The sequence below is a fragment of the Mustela erminea genome, chromosome 7 (genome assembly GCF_009829155.1).
Source record: "Mustela erminea isolate mMusErm1 chromosome 7, mMusErm1.Pri, whole genome shotgun sequence".
Classification (NCBI taxonomy): domain Eukaryota; kingdom Metazoa; phylum Chordata; class Mammalia; order Carnivora; family Mustelidae; genus Mustela; species Mustela erminea.
The window spans coordinates 127,998,417-128,020,894 of NC_045620.1; the positions used below are offsets into that span (position 1 = coordinate 127,998,417).

Here is a 22,478-nt window from a genome sequence, read left to right on the forward strand (position 1 = left end):
AGCTCAACTATCACAACTACAATTTGATGTTGATACCATCATTTTCTCCACGTTGTAAATATGAAAATTGAGGTTTAGGAAGATTAAACACACTTGTTCAAGATTGCAGTGAGATACTGGCAAGGGCTAGGATGCAGGGGGAGAGTGGAGAAAGAATTCAAACCCAGGTCTTCTAAACTTGAGGCTGCATGTTTCACTTTCTGGAAGACCCTTTGGAGAACTTTGCTTAAAGCTGTCAAGAACTTTTGATTTCCAAACAAAGTTATGAACTCCAATTAAGACAGGTAGAAATCTGCCTTAGTTCATGATGGTCTGACCAACTCAGGCTTGTATGTGAGTCTCTTATCTAAAGCTTGGGTGAAGATAAAATCAGAGCCATAAAATGCATTGCATTAGTAGACCCTGTAAACCAGGGTTGGGGGCTGGATTTTACATATCTTCTGTGTGCATACAAGAGGGACAAATGTGTGTTTAAAAGTTCAAGCATGGGGCAAATGGCAAGAAAGACAGTACAGCTATCATTCTATACACTGTGTCTGGACATAGGGAAAATGCTTTGAAATGTGACATATGGCCAAATGACCTTGGCACTGTGAAAGAAATACCCAACACAAAAGCTAAAAACAAGTCTAAACTTCATGTCTAGAACGAAATCTCAGCTGTCAAAAATAGTCTGCAGATTGCAGGAAGTTCTCCAAAATCTATTGGGATGAACAATAATAAATGATTGGGTCCACAAATGAGTTTACCATTCATTTTGGCACTGCCAGAAAATGTACAGCCACAGTGGGGTTTATATGATGAGTAATATAGTAATGTTTAAAAAGAAAGCAGCAGTAATACTCATATTGCTTCATATTAAACATTTTAAAATTGTTTAGACATCACTTCCTAAAAACTTTAAGAATGGTTATGAGAGGATGTACTCAACTATGAAGAAATACTATTGCTTTTTTTTATAGTCACATATTCAGAGTCAGTTTGTTACTATGGAATCACATATGATGTCATAAATTTGACATTCTAAATGCAAACCTAGGCAGAGTAACCGAAACATCAGGAAATGGAGCTGGGGAGAGGAAAACCTGCATAACAACGAAAGAAATTCAGGACTTAAAAGAAATGAGTCAAACATCCCTGAAACAGAAAAAGAAGGTGAGTGAATTGAATGTCCTAGAATCTTGCCAACGAGCTAAAGAAATGTAGACATCAACAAATGTAGCTATCATTACCTCTGGGAATGTTCTGTAGCAATTAAATCACTTCAGATAATGACTATATCTGGAGTAAAGGGAAGGAAAATAAAGAATATAAAGAATGGAAAAAAGTGAGATTAAAGCATTCAGAATCAGCCTATCTAATAATATAGCATTTATTAAGCATGTGCTCATATGTTAGTGGCAAGAGGAGAAAACACTGTTGCTATCTTTGAAGAATGCACAGCCTAGTAGGGAAGAGAATACATAAACAAAGTACAATTCAGTGCTCAGTAAAAGTATGTACAAAAGACACAGGCAACACAAAGGAATGTTTAACTCTGGGAACTTCTCCCAGGTCATGCTGAGCTGGGTTTTGAAGAAGATTAAAGAGGAGGTTACAAGGAAATAGGGTGATATGTAGACGAATACAAGTCATTTAGCACAAGTGAACATACAGATAAATGTGTACCATGGTGGGCAAGTTGGAGGTAGACAGGATACACCATGAGACTCTTGGTCTGTAAAGCCAAGTGAATGAAGAGTGTATCTAGAAATGAAGCATAACTATATTTATGTTTTATAAATAGCACTTTAAACAGACGGATGGAGTGGATGGATCTAGAAGTTGGGAGGATTTGAGATTATGAAATCTAATTAAAAGTCTATAATATTAGGAATGCAGGCCCATAACTTTCTGAGATCTGGAACAAGACAATGATAATAAGGACGGAGAAAAGGGATTATTTTTAAATATCTTTTGCAGTTATAAGTGACAGGATTTTATGGTGATGATGTGTGGGGAGTGGCTGGAAGGATTTTAGGATCTAGTTCTAGGACCACATAGCTCTGCCATTCTCTGCAGTCATAGACTCAATCATCCAACTTACACTAATGCAGAGTATTACGCACAGACTGGTCCTGACCACATTGGTCTAAGCTAGAAGCTGAGCTCTTAAAACTAATAACACTAATCTTGATCACAATATACCTACCAAATTAGCATGAAGCAATACAAATAATGCTCCAATACAATGGTATTTCCTACAATTGAAAAGGAACATATTTGAATAGTGTCCATGACACAAATCATCTCCCTGGGCTCTCCCACAAAGTCTTCCCTATCAGTTTGTTCACAAGAGACCTCCTTTCACTCTAGCTGGTATGAATAATTACAGAATATGTAGTTCTGTCAAGAGATCTGCATAGGATTAAGAACCTTGATTTTAAAAATCAAGCTACTATTGGTGAGGCTTAGATTCACAGAAGATTGGAGTTAGGGTTTATTAAGAAAACAAACAAGTTTCAATTCTACATGGCCAAAGGAAAAGTTCCCTAAGTAGCAACATTCAGAGTATTAGAGAAAATAAAAGTTATTCTGTGGGGGAAATTTCACATTTAAATCAAGGTCCTGCTGAGCTCTGGAAAATTCTCCTGTAGGATTTTTGCCTGCTATCATTTTTTTTTAAGTGATAAATGCCTCATGCCTCAAATCTACAAACCAAAATATTTCTATATTAAAAAATGTTTATATAGTTCTTTGATATGTGTTATTTTTATTAACATCTGTTAGAACAGAAAGAAAATGTCTAAAATTTATATATATATGATATGTATATCATATATATTAATTATATTGGAAAAGAGGCAAATTCTAATTTTTATTCATCCTTTTATTCCCAAACTCAAGGTTTCTAATGCTCCTGAGATTAATTAATAAACATTCTTTGTTTCCATATTAAGAATGAGACTGGATCGAGGAACTCAAAAGACAGCTTAGACACAGAGAAAAGAAAAGATTCTGAGAAATCAGGAGTTCGTCTGAGCACTCAGGTGAGCTGACCTCTTTGGTTAGAGAATTAAAGAGAAGAAAAACACAATAGAAAATTTAAGGGGGCAAGAATGTTCTGGGAGGGAAGACTGAGCTGCCAAGATTTCTATTAAGGGATACCTAATGTCCTCATGGAGAGGTTAAGGACAAACTAGGAGAAGCTAGTCACTGCCTTCCCCACCAGTAGACATCTCCATAGCCATCTTCTCTGTTCAGCCTATGGGAGGAGACTGGTCTTTGTTCAGATCAGGGAGGGAAGGGGAGTCTGGCCATCGCATTGACCATTTTCTGCACAATCTTTCAGATGAGGCGTGCAGTCAATCCGAATCACTTGCTGAGATGTTGCCCCATGCGAGGTCACTCGTCGTGTAGACGCTGCCTTTGTGCAGCTGAGGGAACAGTACCTCTTGGCCCCTGCCGCACAATACGTATTTATATTCACATGTGCCTGTTGTGGGAGCAGGGCCGGCAGATCACCATGATCAGGGTGAGCAGAGATCAAACTACTGATTTTGGAGGGGAGCCACAGGCAATCTGGGTGAGGGGAAGGATATGGGGAATAGAAATTTCCACTTGCCTCTCCATAGTGTCTTCCAGTTTGACTCCTCCCAAAGGAAATGCTAGAGTATTCTACTTCCCCTTGGGCAGCTGATTGAGAGCCCTGATTCAGCCTCATTTAGATGTTAGCTGCCCTCATCTTGGTAGTCAAAAATGATAAATATGTCTTCTTAGCTTCAGCTAAAAGGCTTAGACTTAAAGGAAGAAGTGGGGAAAAGGTCAGAAAAATGGTCAACGCTACCATGGTCCATATAAGAGTCACAGATGAAAAAATATGAGAAATCAGGTTTGTTTCTTAGTTTTGGATTCTCCTCCAGGTGGATCTCCACTTTTTTCTCATCATGAAATTTAGGATTGGGCCAGAGCTAGAATAGTACATAAGGGCCAACACTGAATTAAGGTCATATAGGACAGGGACCTTCTCATTGGGTTCTGCTATGTTTAGCTTGAAATGGTGGTTCTGTAGGCACATGCGCAGCAGGAGTGGGTAGTGGGGTATTACACCCCTGGGTCTCTTCTTTCCTCCAAAGGGATCACAGGAATTATCATTGCCAAAGACTGATTCCCGGGGGTACGTTGTGCGAAATCAGTGGTCCCGAACTTCACGGAGTCCATCCACCAGAGCTCCATCAGTAGAAGAACCCAGAAGCAAGAACACCAGTCTTAAGGTAGAGATGGGAGATGAAATGAAGAAGAATGTGATATAATAATGATGATGATAATGATAATGATAATAATAATAGTTAACAATTATTGATGCTTTCTTTGTGCCAGGACCTATTCTATGTGCTTCACATGTTTTAGCTAACTCAGTGATCATTAAAACAAACAAATAAACCCATAAGCCCCATTCTACAGTTGAGAAAATTGAAACACAGAGTAACTTGCCTAAGATCTCACGTTAATAACACTAATTGAGGTAGATTAAAACCCAGGGTCACTAAGTCTATAAGCTGTGCACTAACTTAATGATTAAGCCCTCTGACTTCTCCATCTTTCCTTCATTCATTCAATGATTATTTGCTGAGTAATCAAGACTTACAAGGTGGGATGGGCCAATGTTTACAGCAGCAATGTCCACAATAGCCAAACTGTGGAAAGAGCCCAGATGTCCATTGACAGATGAATGGATAAAAAAGATGTGGTGTTTATATACAATGGAATACTACTCAGCCATCAAAAAAATCTTGCTATTTGCAACGATGTGGATGGAACTGGAGGGTATTATGCTAAGCAAAATAAGTAAATCAGAAAGATATAATTATCATATGATCTCACTCATGTGGAATTTAAGAAACAAAACGGAGAATCATAGGAGAAGGGAGAGAAAAATAAAATAAGATGAGATCTGAGAGGGAGGAAAAACCACAGGAGACTCTTAATTATAGGAAACAAACTGAGGGTGCTGGAGGCAGGGACGAAGCTGGGAGGATGGGGTCACTGGATGATGGAGATTAAGGAGGGCACATGATGTAATGAGCACTGGGTGTTATATGCAACTGATGAATCACTGAAAATAATAATATACTATATGTTAATAATATACTCTGAAACTAATAATATACTATATGTTAATTGGATTTAAATTAAAAAAAAAATAAAGAAGGGGTGGAAAAAATCAACGAAGTAGATAAATTGTTGAAAAGTATTGGATTGTGTGGTGCTTTGGCCCCAGGAGGAGAAAATGCTATTTCTGAGATCAAGTTTTTGGATGCAGAGAGAGAGTGACACAGACCTCACCACTGGGAGAACATGTGTCTCTGTGAAAAGGGGCTAAATAGTCTAACCAGGAATATGCCTTCTGAGACATGTGAAACAATCATAAAAAGTGAAATAATATATAGATGCCTAATAATTTATTGAACACTTTAGTAAAGATATTTTTTTGTAGAATCCTTCCTTTTTATTTAGGAAGATGATTCCTAAATAAAAGAGTTCCATTGGCAAACAGAGTTCTAAAGGCAATGGGAAGATACTCGGCTTTCCAGTCTACCAACCTTCCCAGCAATCACTGCCTTAATTATAGGGCAAATGTATGAAGAGATGCCTCCAGGTGTTTTGTAGAATCTGCTGGTAAGAACATCTGGTCTTAGTTGCTCATAGAGTTAACTGGAGGTCACAGATGAAGGTAGAGGTGAGCAAGAACATCCTACCTGGAGGTCACTGACTGAGCAAGTTTAAGGGAAGCAAGCAACAGAACTTTGCAAACTACAGGCCAGATGCCTAAGGGCAGGGAAGAAGACCTGTGCCCTATCCACTCCAGAAAAAAAAGGAAAAAAAAAAAAAAGTGTTAGTTGCTGATGGGGAAGGTGGGGGAAAATAAAAGCAGTCTATTTCTGTGTCTGTATAAGAGACATACCCAATAACTGAAACATCTGAGCCCCTTCCAGCCCTACTGAAAGGAGCTAGGATGAACCAGCATCCTACTAACGGCTAAGAATGGAACAGAGGGAAGGGGGACGCTTCTTGACTCCTGCTGGGCAGAGATGGGGACAGGTGAACATCTAACTCAGACTCCTACTTTATTGCTCCAGCTCCCCAGTAGCTCCACAACCTCCCGGACTTCATCCACCTCCCCCAGCCAGCAAGAGTCCCTGAAGCAGCTGTCAGAGGAGCCCTCGCCGCCCACACCACCTTTGCCTTCCACTCCACCTATGCCTCTGGACTCGCATCCCCCCACCCCGCCGGAGCCCTTTAGCTCCTCCAGGCGCAGCACCAAGATGCACGAGAATCCTGAAGCCTGGGCACATGGCATCGTGCGGGAAATCCGGGACTCCCGGGACTCCATGCCGCAGAGAGATTACCCGCGCACACCCCCCACTGAATGGAAGGCCTATACCCAGCGCAGATCAACCTACTCTTCCCAGCTAGATCAGGACTGTCTGTCAGAACTGCCCCGGCAGCATCACCAACGCGAGGAAGAGGAGGACGAGGACGAAGCCTACTGGGCCTCGGTGAAAACTCTGTATGAGAAGATCCCCAGCTGCTCCCGCCCCCGACCGGTGAGCAAGTCTCACAGACCTGGTACTGGAAATCTGCCTCCCCATCCCCCTCATCCCCCCACCCCCGCCCCCAGACCCATTCTAGCCTGCAAACCTGAGTCTCTACTAGCTTCCCTTCTCTCTAACGTGCGGGCAAGTCCTGCGCTGGCCCTGTATCTCCCCTACTCCTGCAGCCTCAGTTGGGAGGGAATCCTAACTCTTGACTGTCTCCAGCATCCCAGTGCTCCAAGTGGGGCCTAGCTGTTTTCTTCCCACCTTGCTCTGGCATCAGCCCCTTTTATGATCCCTTCGGTCGTGTGACTGACTCTCCTCCCATTGGCGGCCCTTTCTGCAGCCCAAACCCAAGAATGCCATCACCATCGCTGTGTCATCCCGGGCGCTTTTCAACATGGTGGACGGGAGAAAAATCTACGAGGAGGAGGGTCTAGAAAAGTACATGGAATATCAACTCAACAACGAAAATGTCATCCTGACCCCAGGACCCGCCTTCCGCTTTGTTAAGGTACCCTGAAAAACTGTGTTTGGAATGTCAGGACCCTGGATGGAGAGGGAAGGACCCAGGCAGACCCTTGGGATCTCATCCAGTGTCCCTTATCATTCCTGGCACCCTTTTGCAATTCTTGCCCTTTTCACGTGGACCCCAGGTCAGTTTATGCTTCCCACAGAGGCTCCAAGACTGGTGAGGAAGGGCCTCCAGTTCTAGATTTGGGTTGAGAAGGCCTTCAATAGAGTTCTAATCATGACACCTGTTAGAAACACCTTTGTTCCCTTCCTAGGAGTGGTACCAGAAGCAATAATAAGCTTACAATCCCAGTAGTAGAAACAAAATGCATCATTAAAATGAAATGAAATTCACTTTAGCTGGTTTTTTCCCCAAACATAACATATTAAGAAAAATCAAGATGATCTTGGTTGGCACTTGGTTGGGGGTGGGGACATCATTTTAATAGAAAAAGTAAGGTTCTCTGAACTTATGCTGAAATGTATAGCACTTATAACACTGATCCTCTACATAACTTAGGGAAATGTTATACAATAACATCATAACTAGGTAGAAAAAATGACATCTACAAGCTGTGAATAGAAAGTACTTATGAGGCATGATAGAAGCATCAGGGGAAACCACTAACCTAAAGATTCAAGGTTAAAAAATAGACAAAGTACGTTGGTAGCACATATCCTAAAATTGGAACAATACAGAGATGATTGGTATGGCTCCTGTGCAAGGATAGCATGCTAATTCATGAAGCATTCTATATTCTATATTTTCACAATAAACGATAATCTCAAGATGATCAAGAAAAGAAAAGCAGATTTTAGGAATCAAAGAAAGAAAAAAAATTGGCAAAGCTTGGAAAAGTTAGCCTGATCCTTCTCTCTACCTACTCCAGAGAGAGAATTCTAGAAAATCAAATGTTGTTAACAATTTTTTCAACAAACATTAGCTACCTATTCAGCAAATATTAACGAGGTTCTTTATATGAGTCTGAAAATAGAGAAACAAATGGCATAACCGTGCCTTAAAGGAGCCATAATCTCTCAGTGAAGAGTCTCCAGAGTTTCAATTTGACACCAGTGATATCCTTTCTCCCCAGACCCCAGACTCCAATAGCCACCTTGCCTGGCCCTCTTTACATGCACTCATGTTTGTAACCTGCAGGCACTGCAGCATGTCAATGCTAGACTCCGTGAGCTGTATCCTAGTGAACAGGACTTATTTGATATTGTACTGATGACTAATAACCATGCCCAAGTGGGAGTGCGGCTTATAAACAGCGTCAATCACTATGGTAAGTAAAATAAATACCATGTGGAAGAACAGCTTGCTGCTCTGGGAGAGAGAAGCCATGTTATTTTGCTAACTGTGGCCTCACTAATGCAGTGTCTTTGATACTGACACCCCCTTCTGCGTGAGGAATGTTTATTTGCCTATGTCAGAGAAAGAGAGGCCATGTTCATTTTTAACTTTAGCACAGAGTTGGGCCCAAAGCCCTGGACTTAACTTGTCAAGTGTGAATTTCAAAGTCTTAATCCCAGCTCCTGCAATATATTTCTCTGCTTTATGTTCTTCCCTTCTGAACTTGACTTCAAGGAGCTATCAACCCAGAGGCATTCTCTGTGTGATCAAACTTCTTGCTCACCACAGATCTGTGTTTAAGGTTTGTGGGTTTTCACCTTCCCTTTCCACTCTTACAATCTCATTCTCCCTGACTGCTCTCCCCACACATCAAATCCATACCCATGTCAGCAAAATTATCTTTGTTCCTTTACGTGGAAATTTTGACTGACTCTAGTCCCCTCCTAGCATTTCCATCAGTGTGTTGGATTCTTGAAGAGAAAATCCCCAATTTCCTGGTATGGAATTATATGACTTGTTATTTGGGGATCTTTAGACTATTTTCTAAGTGACCTATCCAGGTTTATGGGCACATCAAGTCAAAATAAGATTGAACTTTGGCATATTTAAATTCAAGGTTTAAAGTAGGCATGTTTATGAATAATCAAGATGTATTATAACTAATGAGTTTTCCATTATCCTAATTATAAGGCTGATGTCTGAGGGGTCCCTGGGTGGCTCAGTCAGTTAGGCATCTTTCTGCCTTTGGCTCAGGTCATGATCCCAGGGTCCTGGGGTCCCTGCTAAACAGGGAGCCTGCTTCTCCATCTCCCTCTTCCACTCCCCCTGCTTGTGCTTTCTCACTCTCTCTCTGTTTCAAATAAATAAAATCTTTTAAAATTAAAAAAAAGGGCTGATGTCTGAGATACATTTTAAAAAATACTTGGCTTTCAAAAATGCAGCTTTCAGTGTTATGACATGGAAAGGAACACAGATAAAATGTTTAGCACAGATGAGTACTATAATCACTCAGTAAATAGCAACTATTACTTTTTACAACACACAATCTTACACAGTTTAGTAGGTGACTTAGGTCTATCCATCCCTCACCAAACTGAGCCCAACAAGGCTAGTAGCATAAAGAAGCATAGTTATCTACCCATCAATTCTGCTAATAAGTTGACTGAGCTCCATCTTCTCATGCAGCCTTATTCATGAAATACCAACAGCTTTTCACCTGGAAAAGGTAGTTAGTTGTTTCCCTTCTCTAGGTGTTGAAGGCAATTTGTATCTCCCTCTTCTATGGCTGTTACATTATCATTCTCTGTTTTACATGCCCAGCTGCTCAGTGAACTATGATCTCCTTAAGATGGGGGAAGATGTTTTAATTGTTTCTGAAGTCCCCAATGTCACCAAATAATTTATGCTCATATATTAATATTAATTTATATTACTTAAGGGTTTGCAGAATATACTTTTGCCACTTATGCCCAATGTCAACTTAAGTGAAAAACTGAGAGTATTTCATTAACATCATAGCAAACCCTTCCATCTCAATTGTCAATGGACCGTATCCACTCTGTGGGTCCATACAGATGAAAAACAACTGACTAGAGTCAACATTCTGCTTTATATCATGTGCAGCTACCCAGTTTATTATGGCTCTAAAAAAACTTTGAATGGGTATATACTATCTTATAGGCATAATGTTATACTTTAACTGTTCTCAAATCATTAAACAGCGTTCTGCTTTTATAAATTATCCTGAACTGGGAGACCTTTACAAATAAATCTTTATCAGAGTTTCAGATTATTCCCTTAGAATAAAACTAACAGGTCAAAGGGTAAAAGTCAATTACATTTCTTAATACATATCGTCAAATTACTTTCTAGGTAGTTTATATTTTAATTTATATTTTCTTCTAAAGTGAAAATGGGTGCCTATTTTATAAAACTTTAACCAATATCTAGCATTTGTTTTTTAATTGTTGTTGATTTGAAAGACATTTAATGGTATTTTAATATTTAGTCTCCTAAATAATTCCATTTAAAATGTCAAGTCAAGGGACACATGGGTGGCTTGGTCAGTTAAGCAGCTCAGGTCATGATCATGGAGTCCTGGGAGTCCATGGAGTCCATGGTTTTGGCTCAGGTCATGATCATGGAGTCCTGGGATCAAGCCCTGATTCAAACGAGGAGTCTGCCTCAGGAGTCCCTCTTTCCCTTTCCCTCTGCCCCCTCCACCAACCTGATTCATGTCTGCTTTCTCCCTCTTTTGAATAAATAAATCTTTAAAAATAAATAATAAGTACAATTTCAAATCAAGGAAAAAAAATTTCAGACCTGTTGTTGTTTTTAGAAAACAGTTTAAATCCTAGCACTGCTTGTCATTACTATTATATTGTTCCTGAAGAAATACAGAGATGGTACTTAAAATAGAGGCACACATGAACTATCTCTTTCAATAAGTAAATAGCCTATGGTTGAAGAAAAAGAACTCTGTCTAGTTTAGACAAGAGTCAATGTGAGTCAGTGGGCGTAGACAAGTTGTTATGTCTCAATTTCCTTTTCTGTAATGATGATAATAATTTCCATCATACAATTGTTGTGAGACCAAATTGGCATGGTCTACATGGACATACTTTATTTAAAAACAGCTTTTTTATATATAATATAGCAATTTTTCAATATTAGCGTTACAAAGCTAATTCTAAAACCTCAGTAAGCACTCAATTATTTCTAAGACAACTCTGATTTACATTTACATTTAAGCATATTGTCTTGAATCTCTGACATAAAAATCTTTCTTGCCCAATAATAGGCTTATTAATTGACCGCTTCTGTCTGACTGGTGGAAAAAGCCCCATTGGCTATTTGAAGGCATATCTTACCAACTTGTATCTTTCTGCAGATTCTGAAAAAGTACAAGAAGCAATACAAGAAGGTATTCATTTGGTTTTATCTCTCAACTTAATAGAGAGGTTTGCACTAGGGTGACTTTCATTGGGCTTCATACATGATTATGTCGCTTATGTCCTTGTTAAATTTTCTGCTAAGGTGTCTCCACAGGTAGCAGCCCCTAAATCTGTCTTTTAGAGCTTTGACTTTATTGGAGGTGGACATTCTCAGCGATTGTCCTACACTCTATTTTACACTTCCTCATCTATTATAGAAATGGAGGCAATGTGTAAACAACTATTTTGAGATGTGTGGTTATAAATAGCAATTGAGTCATCAGGTTAGCTAGAAAAAAAAAATACATATATATATATATTTCAAGGTCTGGGAGGATTTTTTTTTCTTTTTTTAATCATTAAAATGGTAGAAGAAACTGATGCCCCTGAGAAGAGTATTAATAAATCTCCATGGTCTGCCAGGCATTGCCTCTGCAACAATGTTTGATGGAGCCAAAGACATGGCTTACTGTGACACACAGCTCCGTGTGGCCTTTGATGGGGACGCCGTACTGTTCTCTGATGAATCTGAACATATTGCCAAGGAGCACGGGCTGGACAAATTCTTTCAACATGAAACACTATTTGAGAATAAGCCTCTTGCTCAGGTAGGTCCAGTGAGTTCAATTTAATTTTTATCTACTTATTTTCCAACATATATATACACATATTTTTAAAATTATTTTAGGCAAGCCAATCTTCATTTCTTATCCTTTATACTTTGCTCCCTTTCTTATCCTTCATACTTTTCTTCCTTTCATGAACTCTTCATTTTGAAACATCTACTGCCCACTTGGGATTTTTGTTTGTTTGTTTGTTTTGTTTTGTTTCAGCATTTTTTATCTATCCTTTTTGGAAGTGTTTCTATGGTCTTCTCATGATAATGAGTTCACCTCAAAATTACAAGTAATAGAGGTAATATGGCTTACCGGTAAGCTATTTCTACATAAGTTCTCAGAATAGTAAAGTGATTTCCAATAGGTCAGTAAACATTTGTGGACCTCTCTGCCCATAAACCTCAAACTCACTAATGGCATTACTTAATTGAGAAAATCTGCACAAATGAGAGCTCAAATTGAATCACAATAATGAGCCTCAAACAAGTGCAAGCTATGAACACCTAATCAAAATGAAACCGAATATTTAGGTTTTTTGGAATCAATCCATGAACTGAAGTGTTAAAGTCACAGTGTTAAAATGAACAAAACCTACAACTTCTGAACCAAAGTAAATCTGAAACCTCAAAATATTCTCCAATCTGAATCAGAACTGACAGATGAGTTTCAATCTAAGAATTTTAGCAAAGAATTCATCTTTTTTTCTCAGCTCTTCTTGAATGTAAGACAAACTTAAATGTTATTATTTTTGTTACACTTATAAAAGTATAGATAGACTAAATGAAAGTCAAAAAGTTTCACTAGCTCACCTCATATCACAGCAAGTGATATTTAAATTGTGTGTATGTGTGTGTGTGTGTGCATGAGAATGCACACATATGTAACTTCATAGTCCCTCCCTAATAGCTTCTTCAGAAGCCTTGATCTTAGATTATGAAGTTGTTCAATGTTAACAAATTGAAAGGAAAATCCTTTGTTGTATTTTACTTAAGTCTGCTTTGCTGAAATTCAGTGCCCACTGTGTAGTAGCCTCTAACTACTACTGAAATTTGGAAGATTTCCAGAAAAAGAACACTTAAAAAAAAAAAGGAACTTTCAAAAGCATACTTAAAGATGATCTTAAAATATCATTTTCTCGTTACAGGTAAAGAATTGAAATTTCTTTTAGACTTGCCATTAATTATTTCCCTTTTCCAAGTTAAAGAACTTGTTCTTCCCGTTAAACAATTGAAATTGTGAAGCCCAACACTAGTTATTGCTGGAATACCCACCACATTTCTATTAAACATACTTGTTTTCATTATGCAGTCCTTCTGGCAGTGGATAAAGATGCTGCTTTTTACACAGACCGGGTAGCTTTTCTATAAACAGGCTTTGCCAATGTGTTCCACTCATGAGAAAGAAGTTATGGGGTATGATTATTACCCAAGCTTTCAAGTATGTTGGTCATGGGACTTACGGCTTGCTCATGACATTGTCTCAAATGGAGGAGACAGCTGAAGAGGATTAACTTGGCCACTCTTGTAACTTTATTAAAAGCCTCCAGTGTGGCACCATAACAAGTAGTGGACATTTCCTGATTGATCCCTACCTTGTCTCACCATTCTCAGACAGTTGTTCTCCAACTGTGTGTGTGTGTTTTTGTGTGTGCACATGTGTGTATTTTAATCAGAACTGTTGAGATATAATTTATATACAGTAAAATTCATAATTTTTAGTAGATGCTTCTAAGAGTTTTGACAAATTCATACAGTTATGAAACTATGACCAAACTCAAAATACTCATAATACTCACAAAATTCCCTCATGCCTCTTTGTAGCCATCCTATCCTGCTATCTCTAGGATCTATCTACTACTAATCTGATTTCTACGCCTCTAGTTTTGCCTTTTCCAGATGTCACTTAAATGGAACCACACAGGATACAACCTTTTGAATCTGACTTCTTTTATTAGCATTATGTTCTTGAGATACATCCATGTCAGTCCATGTGTTAGTAGTGTCTGTTCCTTTTTATTGTTGAGTCTCTTCTATGGATGTACCACATTTTCTTTAGCCATTTACCTGCTGAAGGATATTTAAGTTGTTTCCAAATTTTTGACTTTTATAAATAAAGCCATTTTAACATTTGTATACAGGGTTCTGTGTAAACTTAAGATCTGATTTCTCTTGGATAAATACCTAGGAGTAGGATTACTAGGTCACACAGTATATGTGTCACTAGGTCATATATTTAACTTTATAAGATACTGCCAAAGTATTTTCCAAAGTGACAAGACCACTTTGAATTCTCAATAGCGCTATATGTGAGATTTTGTTGCTCTATATTTTGCACTGGTAAGTTGTTTTTTGTTTGCTTCTTCTAAGCTATTCTAGTGATTATATAATGGTATCTCTTTGTGGTTTAAATTTGCATATCTCTAATGAAAAATGATATTGAATATGTTATTAGGTGTTTATCTGCCATCATTTGTACTTTTTGGCAAATATATCTGTTCAAATCTCTTGCTCACTTGTATTGGGCTTGTTTATTATTGAAGTTTGAGAGTTAACATATTCTGGATAGAAGTATTTTATCAGATGTGTTTTGCAAATATTTTCTCTCAGGCCCAAGACAAGCATATCTTTTTATTCTTTTTATCTTTCAGTGTATGTTGATGAACAGAAATTTATAATTCTGTTGAAGTTCAACTTGTCAGTTAATGCCTTTATTACTTGTGTTTTTAATGTCATATCCAAACACTGACAAAGTCACATAAATTTCCAATGTTTCTGTACATTTTGTAATTTTAGTTTTTCTTAAGGATTATGACCTATTTTGAATTAACTTTTATATTTATGCAAAGTATTGACTAAGTTGACTTTTAATGCTTATGGGTATCCTAATTGTTCCAGGATTATTTGTCAAAAAGACTGGCTTTCTATTCCTTTAACATAGGTGTCTATGCTTTTACCAATATCACACTGTATTGATTAGTGCAGTTTTATAGTAAGTCCTGAGATCAGGTAGTGTTAGTTCTTCAAATCTGTTATATTTCAAAATTCTTTTGGATTTTCTGATTCTTTTGCATTTTTATACAGATTTAACAATGACCTTGTGCATTCCTGGAAAAAAAAAACCTGCTGGAATTTTTATTTTGATTGTGTTGAATTTTTAGCTTAATCTTGGGTGGGGGACATCTTAATAGCAAGTCATTCAATCCATGGACATGGTATATCTCTCCATTTATTTAGGTTTTCTTTGATTTTTTCCATCAGTGTTTCAAATATTTTTGTGTCCAGATATCACTTTGTTAGATTTCTACCTAAGTTTTTCATAATTTTTGGTGCTATTGTGAGTGATATATTAAATTTTTGATTTCTAATCTGTTTGTTGCAATATACAGAAATACAACTAGCTTTTGCATATCAACTCTGTATCTTACAACTTTGATAAATTGACTAGTTAGTATAGTAAAAATTTTGTAGATTATTTGAGATTTTCTCCATAGACAATACTATGAATAAAAACACTTATTTCTATATTTCCATTCTATATGTGTTTTAATCATCTTTCTTGCCTTATTACCTTTGCTAGTTCATTCAGTACAGTATTCAACAAGAGTGATAAGAGGGCACATCCTTGCCTTGTCCCTGATCTCCAGGGCAGATAATTCACTCTTTGACTTCTAAGTACATAGAGAAAATATATTTTGTATAATTTCAGTCCTCTAAGTTTGTTGAGGAGAGTTTTATGTGCAGAATATGGCCTATCATGGTGAATGTTTTATGTGTAGTTGAGGAGAACATTGATTCTGCGCTGTTGAGTAGTCAAAATGTCAATTAGCTTAAGTTGACAGTGTATTAGTCAGGTAATATTGCCCAAGTTTTCCATATTGCCAATGATTTTCTATTTATTTCTATCCACTACTGAGGAGGCAGTGTCGAAGTCTTCAAGAATATTTTGAGGATTAATCTATTTTTCCTTTTAATTATATGCATTTTGCTTCATGCATTTTTTTAATCTCTTTCACTTAATGCCCAAATATTTAGGATTGATCGATCTTCTTGGTGAAATAATCCCTTTTCATTATGTAATGTCTCTTTCTGTCTGATAGTACTAAAACCACCCCAATTTTTTGCTTTTTTCGTTTTTGTTTTTGTTTTGTTTTTAAACTAGTGTTTTTATTGTATATATTTTCTATAATTTTATTTTAACTGATTATGTTTTTACATGTAGATTGCTTTTCTATTTAAATTGGCTTTCTTGTAGAATGATTACACACACACACACACACACACACCCTAGTTGCTTTTTTGGTACGGTCTGACAATCCCTGTGTTTTAATTGCTATTTTTAGACCATTTACATTTAATGTGATCATTACTCTGGTTGGACTGAAACCTATCATCTTCCTCCTTTTTCCTATATGTTTCATCTGTTGTTTGTTTTCCCTTTTCTTACTTTTTTGCTTTTGGATTTATTATAGGTATTATATATTTCCAGGATTCCATTTTATCTCCATTATTGACTTATAAACCATTTTAAATTTTTCAGTGATTACCCTAGGATTGACAACATACAACTTTAAGTAATCACAGTCTATTTGCAAACAATATAATGCCACATCATGTATAATGTAAGAATCTTAAAACAGTATATTCTCAACACATTCCTCCCATATTTTGTGCTATTGTCATACATTTTATTTTCAGCTATACTATCAACTCACAGTACCTTGCCATTATTTTTTATTTGACTAAACAATTATATTTAGAATGAAGATGGATAAGAGAAAAAATGTCTTTATTATTCATCTTTATTTTAATCATTTCCAGGGAATCTTCATTTCTTTGTGTGAATCCAACTTTCTCCCTGGTATCATAATCAATTTGCCATAAAACCATTTTTAACACTTCATGTAGAACTTATATGCTATTACCAAAAGCTCTACTTTTCTTTGTCTGAAAAACTCCTTATTCTCCTTCATTTTTGAAAAATATTTTATTTGACTACCTATATTTTTTTTGCATTTACCATATTTTTCTTTCAGGACTTTGAAAATACCCATCCATTATTTTCTGACTTCCATAACAGTCTCCAATACCACTTCAGTGGTGGAGGTTTTGTTTTGTTTTGTTTTGTTTTCCCTTTCCTTATAGCAGTGGATCTTTACGTATGCCCTAAGGGTGACAGTGTTTGAAGCCCCTCTTCTGGCAGTGTAAAACTTTTGTTACTTAGGAAACATGGGGCAAGGTAGAGTTTTAGTCTTTTCTCACAGTGGTAGCTCCTCCTGTCCTGCAGCCTGCACTACCAAGGACTGAATTCTCTCACTTTCTATCCTGCCTAAAGTCTTTCTCATAAACAATTAGGAAAGTCCATGAAAAAATAAACAAACAAATAAACAAACAAACAAAACCCTGTAAGAGAGTGTTTTGGGTCTGTAACTTTCAGGGCTTCTTTGTTCTCTTATTAGTCCACATTTGACCTTTATCAATTTTTTTAAATTATTTCAATTTTTCACACTTGCTTATATGGTGTCTGGTATATAGTCTTCCATTGATTTGCCAAAGCAAAGATGTGTCAATTCTTGAATTCCATATGTCCTTGAAGAGAACCTTAGATTTTCTTTTTTTTTTTTTTTTTAAGTTTCATGTTAGTCTATTGTCCTGTTACCTCAGTTCCCTAATGGGGTCAATAAATGTTAAGATTTTTCTTTTTAGATTATCTGGGTTTTTCTTGTTAAGATAGGAGTATCATCAGTCTTTCCAACTTTCTCCATCTTAGGCAGGTTCTAAATGTTTTAAGTCAAACAGCTTATCAAAAAGGTATTTTTTAGTAACTTTACCTATTTCTATATTTTTATTGACAAATTATATACTGTCTTTCTGCACAAATGTTTAAATTATAAAAATACCCAAAAATAGAAATAAGAAGGGATGATATGGATACCTGGTTTCAATATGGTGACATATATGGATTGGTTTCTATTTATTCCCTTTGGAAACTACTCAAAAGCAGCAAGGAGAACTATATGCCCCTGTGTTTCAAAGTCAAATTAATCACAAGTTGGGTGACTCCTGCCAACAGTCACTATATCACCTTTGCAACTTTTTCCAAAAAATTAAAAAATAAATTAAAAAATAAAATAAAAATGATAGTAGTTTTTTTCACATATATATAGATATAGATCTTTCACTGTTAAAAAGTGAATTTTATTTGTTTTTTTTTTCCCCCTGATATATGCTGCCTCAGAGAAACAGTGGTCTAGACAATGTTTAAATCTAAACAGAAAAATGAATAAGGCATGTTTATTAAGAAACAGTTTTTTTTCTGGACAGCAGAGAAGAAGGGATCTTTTAAATTATGAAATCAAATCAGCCTGAAAATATTATCCTTAACCTTTGCCATAAACCCTCTAATTGTTCCAAGGAAAACCAACCTGCTTCAGTGATGAGTAATAAAAACAGAACCAGCACAGAATATAAGCAAAGATACTGAGAAAAAGGGTAAGAAGGGCAAAATCTAATAAGAGATGTAGATCTCTCACTAGAAACAGTAGCCAAAGTATAGGTAAAAATTGTTACTAAACATTTACTATAACTTTTAAAAACTTAACAAAGCATGTCAGGGTCATAAAGTAGAAATGTTAGAATCAGGGGAGAGAAGGTAAAAATTGAATGGTAAAACTCGGGAAATGAGGAGAATTGAAAAATAGGATTTTAGAAAGAAAAATAATAGAAAATATATCACAGTTAAAGGAAATCCAACATATGCATAACTGGAATCCCTGAAAGGGAAAAAAAAAAAAAAAGTGGCATTATGTTCTGAGGGGAGAAAAGGGTTGTGTGTGGTAAATACAAAGTTGCAAATGTTGCAAAGTTGCAAAAGAAATTGAAAAAAATGATCATCATCAAGACGTGCCCTAGTAAAATTTTTTGACATCAAAGATGAAGAAGTAATTTTTTGGGGAGACTTTACCTATGGGTGGAGAAGAAAATCACATTGTCCTCAGTCTTTTCCATAGCAGTACTCAATAGCAAAAGACACTAGAGCACTACTTATAAAAAAAAAATCTAAGAAAATGGAAAGAAAATCTAAATCACAGATTCTATTATCCAGCTAAAAGTTCATTTAGGTAAAAAGAAAACAGAACAACAGTTGAAAATGTCATGGTTTGTTATTTCCATAATATTTTCATGAGAAAACTAGAAGACAACATTTTAGCCCATATGTAGATGGCCAGAAACACAAAGGGACAAATGAATACAAAATATATTTAATCAGAGAACTAAAACTAAAACAATTGTAGGGAATAGGATGGCAGAAAAGAAAGTACACATTGTTTGTCCTAACAATGGGGAACTTATATAACTAATGAAAACTGGAAAAATGTGGAGGAAAAAGGCCTAAGGAAGAGTATGTTAATATCTTCAGTTATAATAAGTGATCAAAGGATAAGATGTAAAGCTGATAAACAGATGAAAATATTTAATAATGAAAATATAAACACTGAGAAAAAGGAAACAAGTAAATTGTTTGGTTGTCCTCAGTCTTTTACCAAACAAGTAAATTCTATGGTTGCAAAAGAAATCGAGAATAAGAGAGAGATGAAGTACTGTAATTTCATTATTTATCACTGTAAAAAATAATAGATCCTGGATTTAAAAAAAAAGAACTAACAGTACTATAAAAAGGTATAGTCACAAAGGTAACCAATAGAAAGAAATAATACAAACCTTCTTAAATCTTAGATGAAGCACACATACACATGCACAAAGGAAAAAACAAATACCCAATGAACAATCCTTTAAAATCTTTAAACAAGGAAAATGCAATAAAAATCAGAAGAACCATTATGACATATACTTGTAATAACGATAAATATAAATGGCCTAAAACTCTACTCTGTTTTAAAAATCAAGACTTCCAGATTGGAAAACATAGCAGAATCCAAATCTTGCTCTATTCCAGAGAAACAGCTAAAACTGAGTGTTCAGAAAGGCTGAAGATATGCACAGGCAATTGTAAATATAAGACAAGGCTAGATTCAGGGTGCCTGGGTGGCTCAGTGGGTTAAAGCCTCTGTCTTCAGCTTGGGTCATGATCCCAGAGTCCTCGGATCAAGCCCCGCATTGGGCTCTCTGCTCGACAGGGAGCCTGCTTCCTCCTCTCTCTTTCTCTCTCTCTTCTGCCTTTCTACCTACTTGTGATCTCTATATGTCAAATAAAATCTTAAAAAAAAAAAAAAGACAAGAGGGCACTGAACTAGATAAAGGAGTGTAACTTCATAATATTAAAGTGTGCAATTCACAAAAAGAAAACTAAAATTGTTCTTTTGGGGAGTAACCAAATCTCATTTAAATAGAGTATCCCATTTTTGCCATGGATAATTTATGTCTGTTGCCCTTATACTTTTTATAGAAACTTTCACTATTAAAACATCAATGTTTAGATAATAAATTATATGGTCATCCTACATTTATTTTAGTAATGCAAGGATAGTTCTTTATAAGGAAATATACTTACATAAAATGCAAGGAGTTTCAGGATTGTTCCATTGGCAATACTATAACCTTTTATAAGCTCTTATAAGCCTCTGCTTTTTTAGCATTCACTTTAGCTCACTGGATCACAGCTGTGACATATGTTCCTTTTACAGGGTCCCTTAAAAGGCTTTCTGGAAGATTTAGGCAGACTGCAAAAGAAGTTTTATGCCAAAGACGAACGGTTACTTTGCCCTATCAGGACCTACCTGGTTACAGCCAGGAGTGCAGCCAGTTCAGGCGCCCGAGTGCTGAAAACCCTTCGCCGCTGGGGTCTAGAGATAGACGAAGCTCTTTTCCTTGCTGGAGCCCCCAAGGGTCCTATTTTGGTGAAGATAAGGCCGCACATTTTCTTTGATGACCACATGTTCCACATTGAAGGGGCACAGAAGTTTGGCACCATCACAGCTCATGTACCTTATGGCATTAATCAAAAAATGAACAATTAGGGATGGGGAGGAGAAATAAAGCAGTAAGTCCGGTATTACAGAAGCCACTTCTTGTGGATCTCTAGGGTAATTAGACAGGTACTTCAGAAGACTGGACCAGAACTTAGTTCATTTGGAAAGATTTCCTCTGTTTTTGTTGTTGTTGTTTTGTTTTGTTTTTGTTTAACATTTTGAACCCTTCAAACTTCTTCTTGGAGCTCTCAGTACTGTTGAACACCAGTGCCCCTACCCTTGTGTGTAAGTCATACTGATGACTCCTTAGGGTAAGTTTAGAATTAGAATGTTTGAATGCTGAAAGGGCCAAAGCCCAGTAAGTTTTACAAAGCATTGTTCATTTTTGGATGTTAGTAAATAGAATGAATTTTTACCCTTTCATCATTGTAGAATATTGGTCCTCAAAGAAGGAAAGAGTAGGGTTAAACACACTCTTGAAAATTAGAGTTTTTTATTCTGTTGCCTCTGTGACCAGCTTTTTAATCAATGCAAAATTAAAGGGTCACTCTACCTGCATAAGTATACCAATTCTGACACTGTTCATTCAAAAATAAATCAGCAGGTTATTCATATAGGGCACTTTCCATTTAAGATGAGCTCCAGACAGAAGCTCCTGGGAGAGCTTCAAAGAAGCTTATCTCTTGGGTGTGTTGCCTCTGGACCACAAGGCTTCATATTTGAAGTCTCTGGCTCTGGGCCTGGCAGGTAGGTCCAACGTTTACGTGGAAAAAAAAAGCCTTGGCTACCACTTCAAAATGTAACATGAAGTGTAGTATCCTAGCCTTTTACTGTTACCATTCTTTTGTTATTTTTGTTTTGTTTTCAAGAACATTGACTGGTTTTTAACCATACTCTATTACATAATAGGCACAGTGATCTGGTTATTTCCAAGCCACCTCATTTTCATACAAACCAAAGGTTTGTAACAAAATAGTATTAATACCCTCATTTTTTTAAATCAATGAAGAACTTAACATTCACAAAGAAAAAGTAGCTCATCCAATAATGAGCAGCTAATAAATAGCAGAACTGAGATTCAAAATCAGGTCTTACTTCAAAAGCTATATTCTATTTTCTCTGTGTTGTATAGCCTTCCACATCAAGTCCTTATTAATTCCATGGCCATAGGACCTTTCCTGAACAGATTAGTCATTCCATTAAGTTCTATGCTTAAAATACATTACTTAGCAGATCTGGGGATTCCCCTCCTCCTCCCCTCTTCATGCCCTCTCTTGTTCCTTCTACCCCCACCTCTCTCTCCAGTGCACTCATATATACATATTCCACCCCAGCTCTAGTTAAAGAAAACTGCTGCTGATATATAGCTTTTGCTCTGCTTAATTTGATGTAAGCTAGTCCAAAATATATCAGTCATGACACTCACTGAGTGCCTACTGTTTTCTATGCATTCTCCAGTGTGAAGACCACAAAAGAAATTCAGACATAGTCCCACTCTCTTGGAAATTTTAAAACCTTGAACAATCCTGTAGAATAAGTCAAGCATGTAGACTGAAA

General features: G+C 36.7%; 1 protein-coding gene and 1 non-coding gene across 4 annotated transcripts; both read left to right on the plus strand.

The window, feature by feature from the left end:
- Positions 1–1,034: 1,034 nt before the first annotated feature.
- On the plus strand, positions 1,035–21,689 carry NT5C1B (5'-nucleotidase, cytosolic IB). Of its 3 annotated transcripts, none has more exons than XM_032353238.1 (10): positions 1,035–1,155; positions 2,940–3,029; positions 3,332–3,514; positions 4,116–4,253; positions 6,120–6,587; positions 6,922–7,089; positions 8,248–8,377; positions 11,246–11,368; positions 11,802–11,986; positions 20,637–21,689. In XM_032353238.1, exons 1-10 carry the CDS (start codon positions 1,123–1,125, stop codon positions 20,967–20,969), a joined length of 1,851 nt encoding a protein of 616 aa, XP_032209129.1. In that variant the 5' UTR covers positions 1,035–1,122; the 3' UTR covers positions 20,970–21,689. The 3 variants fall into 3 exon arrangements, with proteins under 3 accessions (XP_032209129.1, XP_032209131.1, XP_032209130.1); XM_032353239.1 differs by having other exon boundaries at positions 1,069–1,155; positions 2,887–3,029; XM_032353240.1 differs by lacking the exon at positions 3,332–3,514.
- On the plus strand, positions 7,748–7,850 carry LOC116596643. Its single transcript, XR_004288231.1, has one exon. It is a non-coding gene; the product is annotated as a U6 spliceosomal RNA (small nuclear RNA).
- Positions 21,690–22,478: the final 789 nt, after the last annotated feature.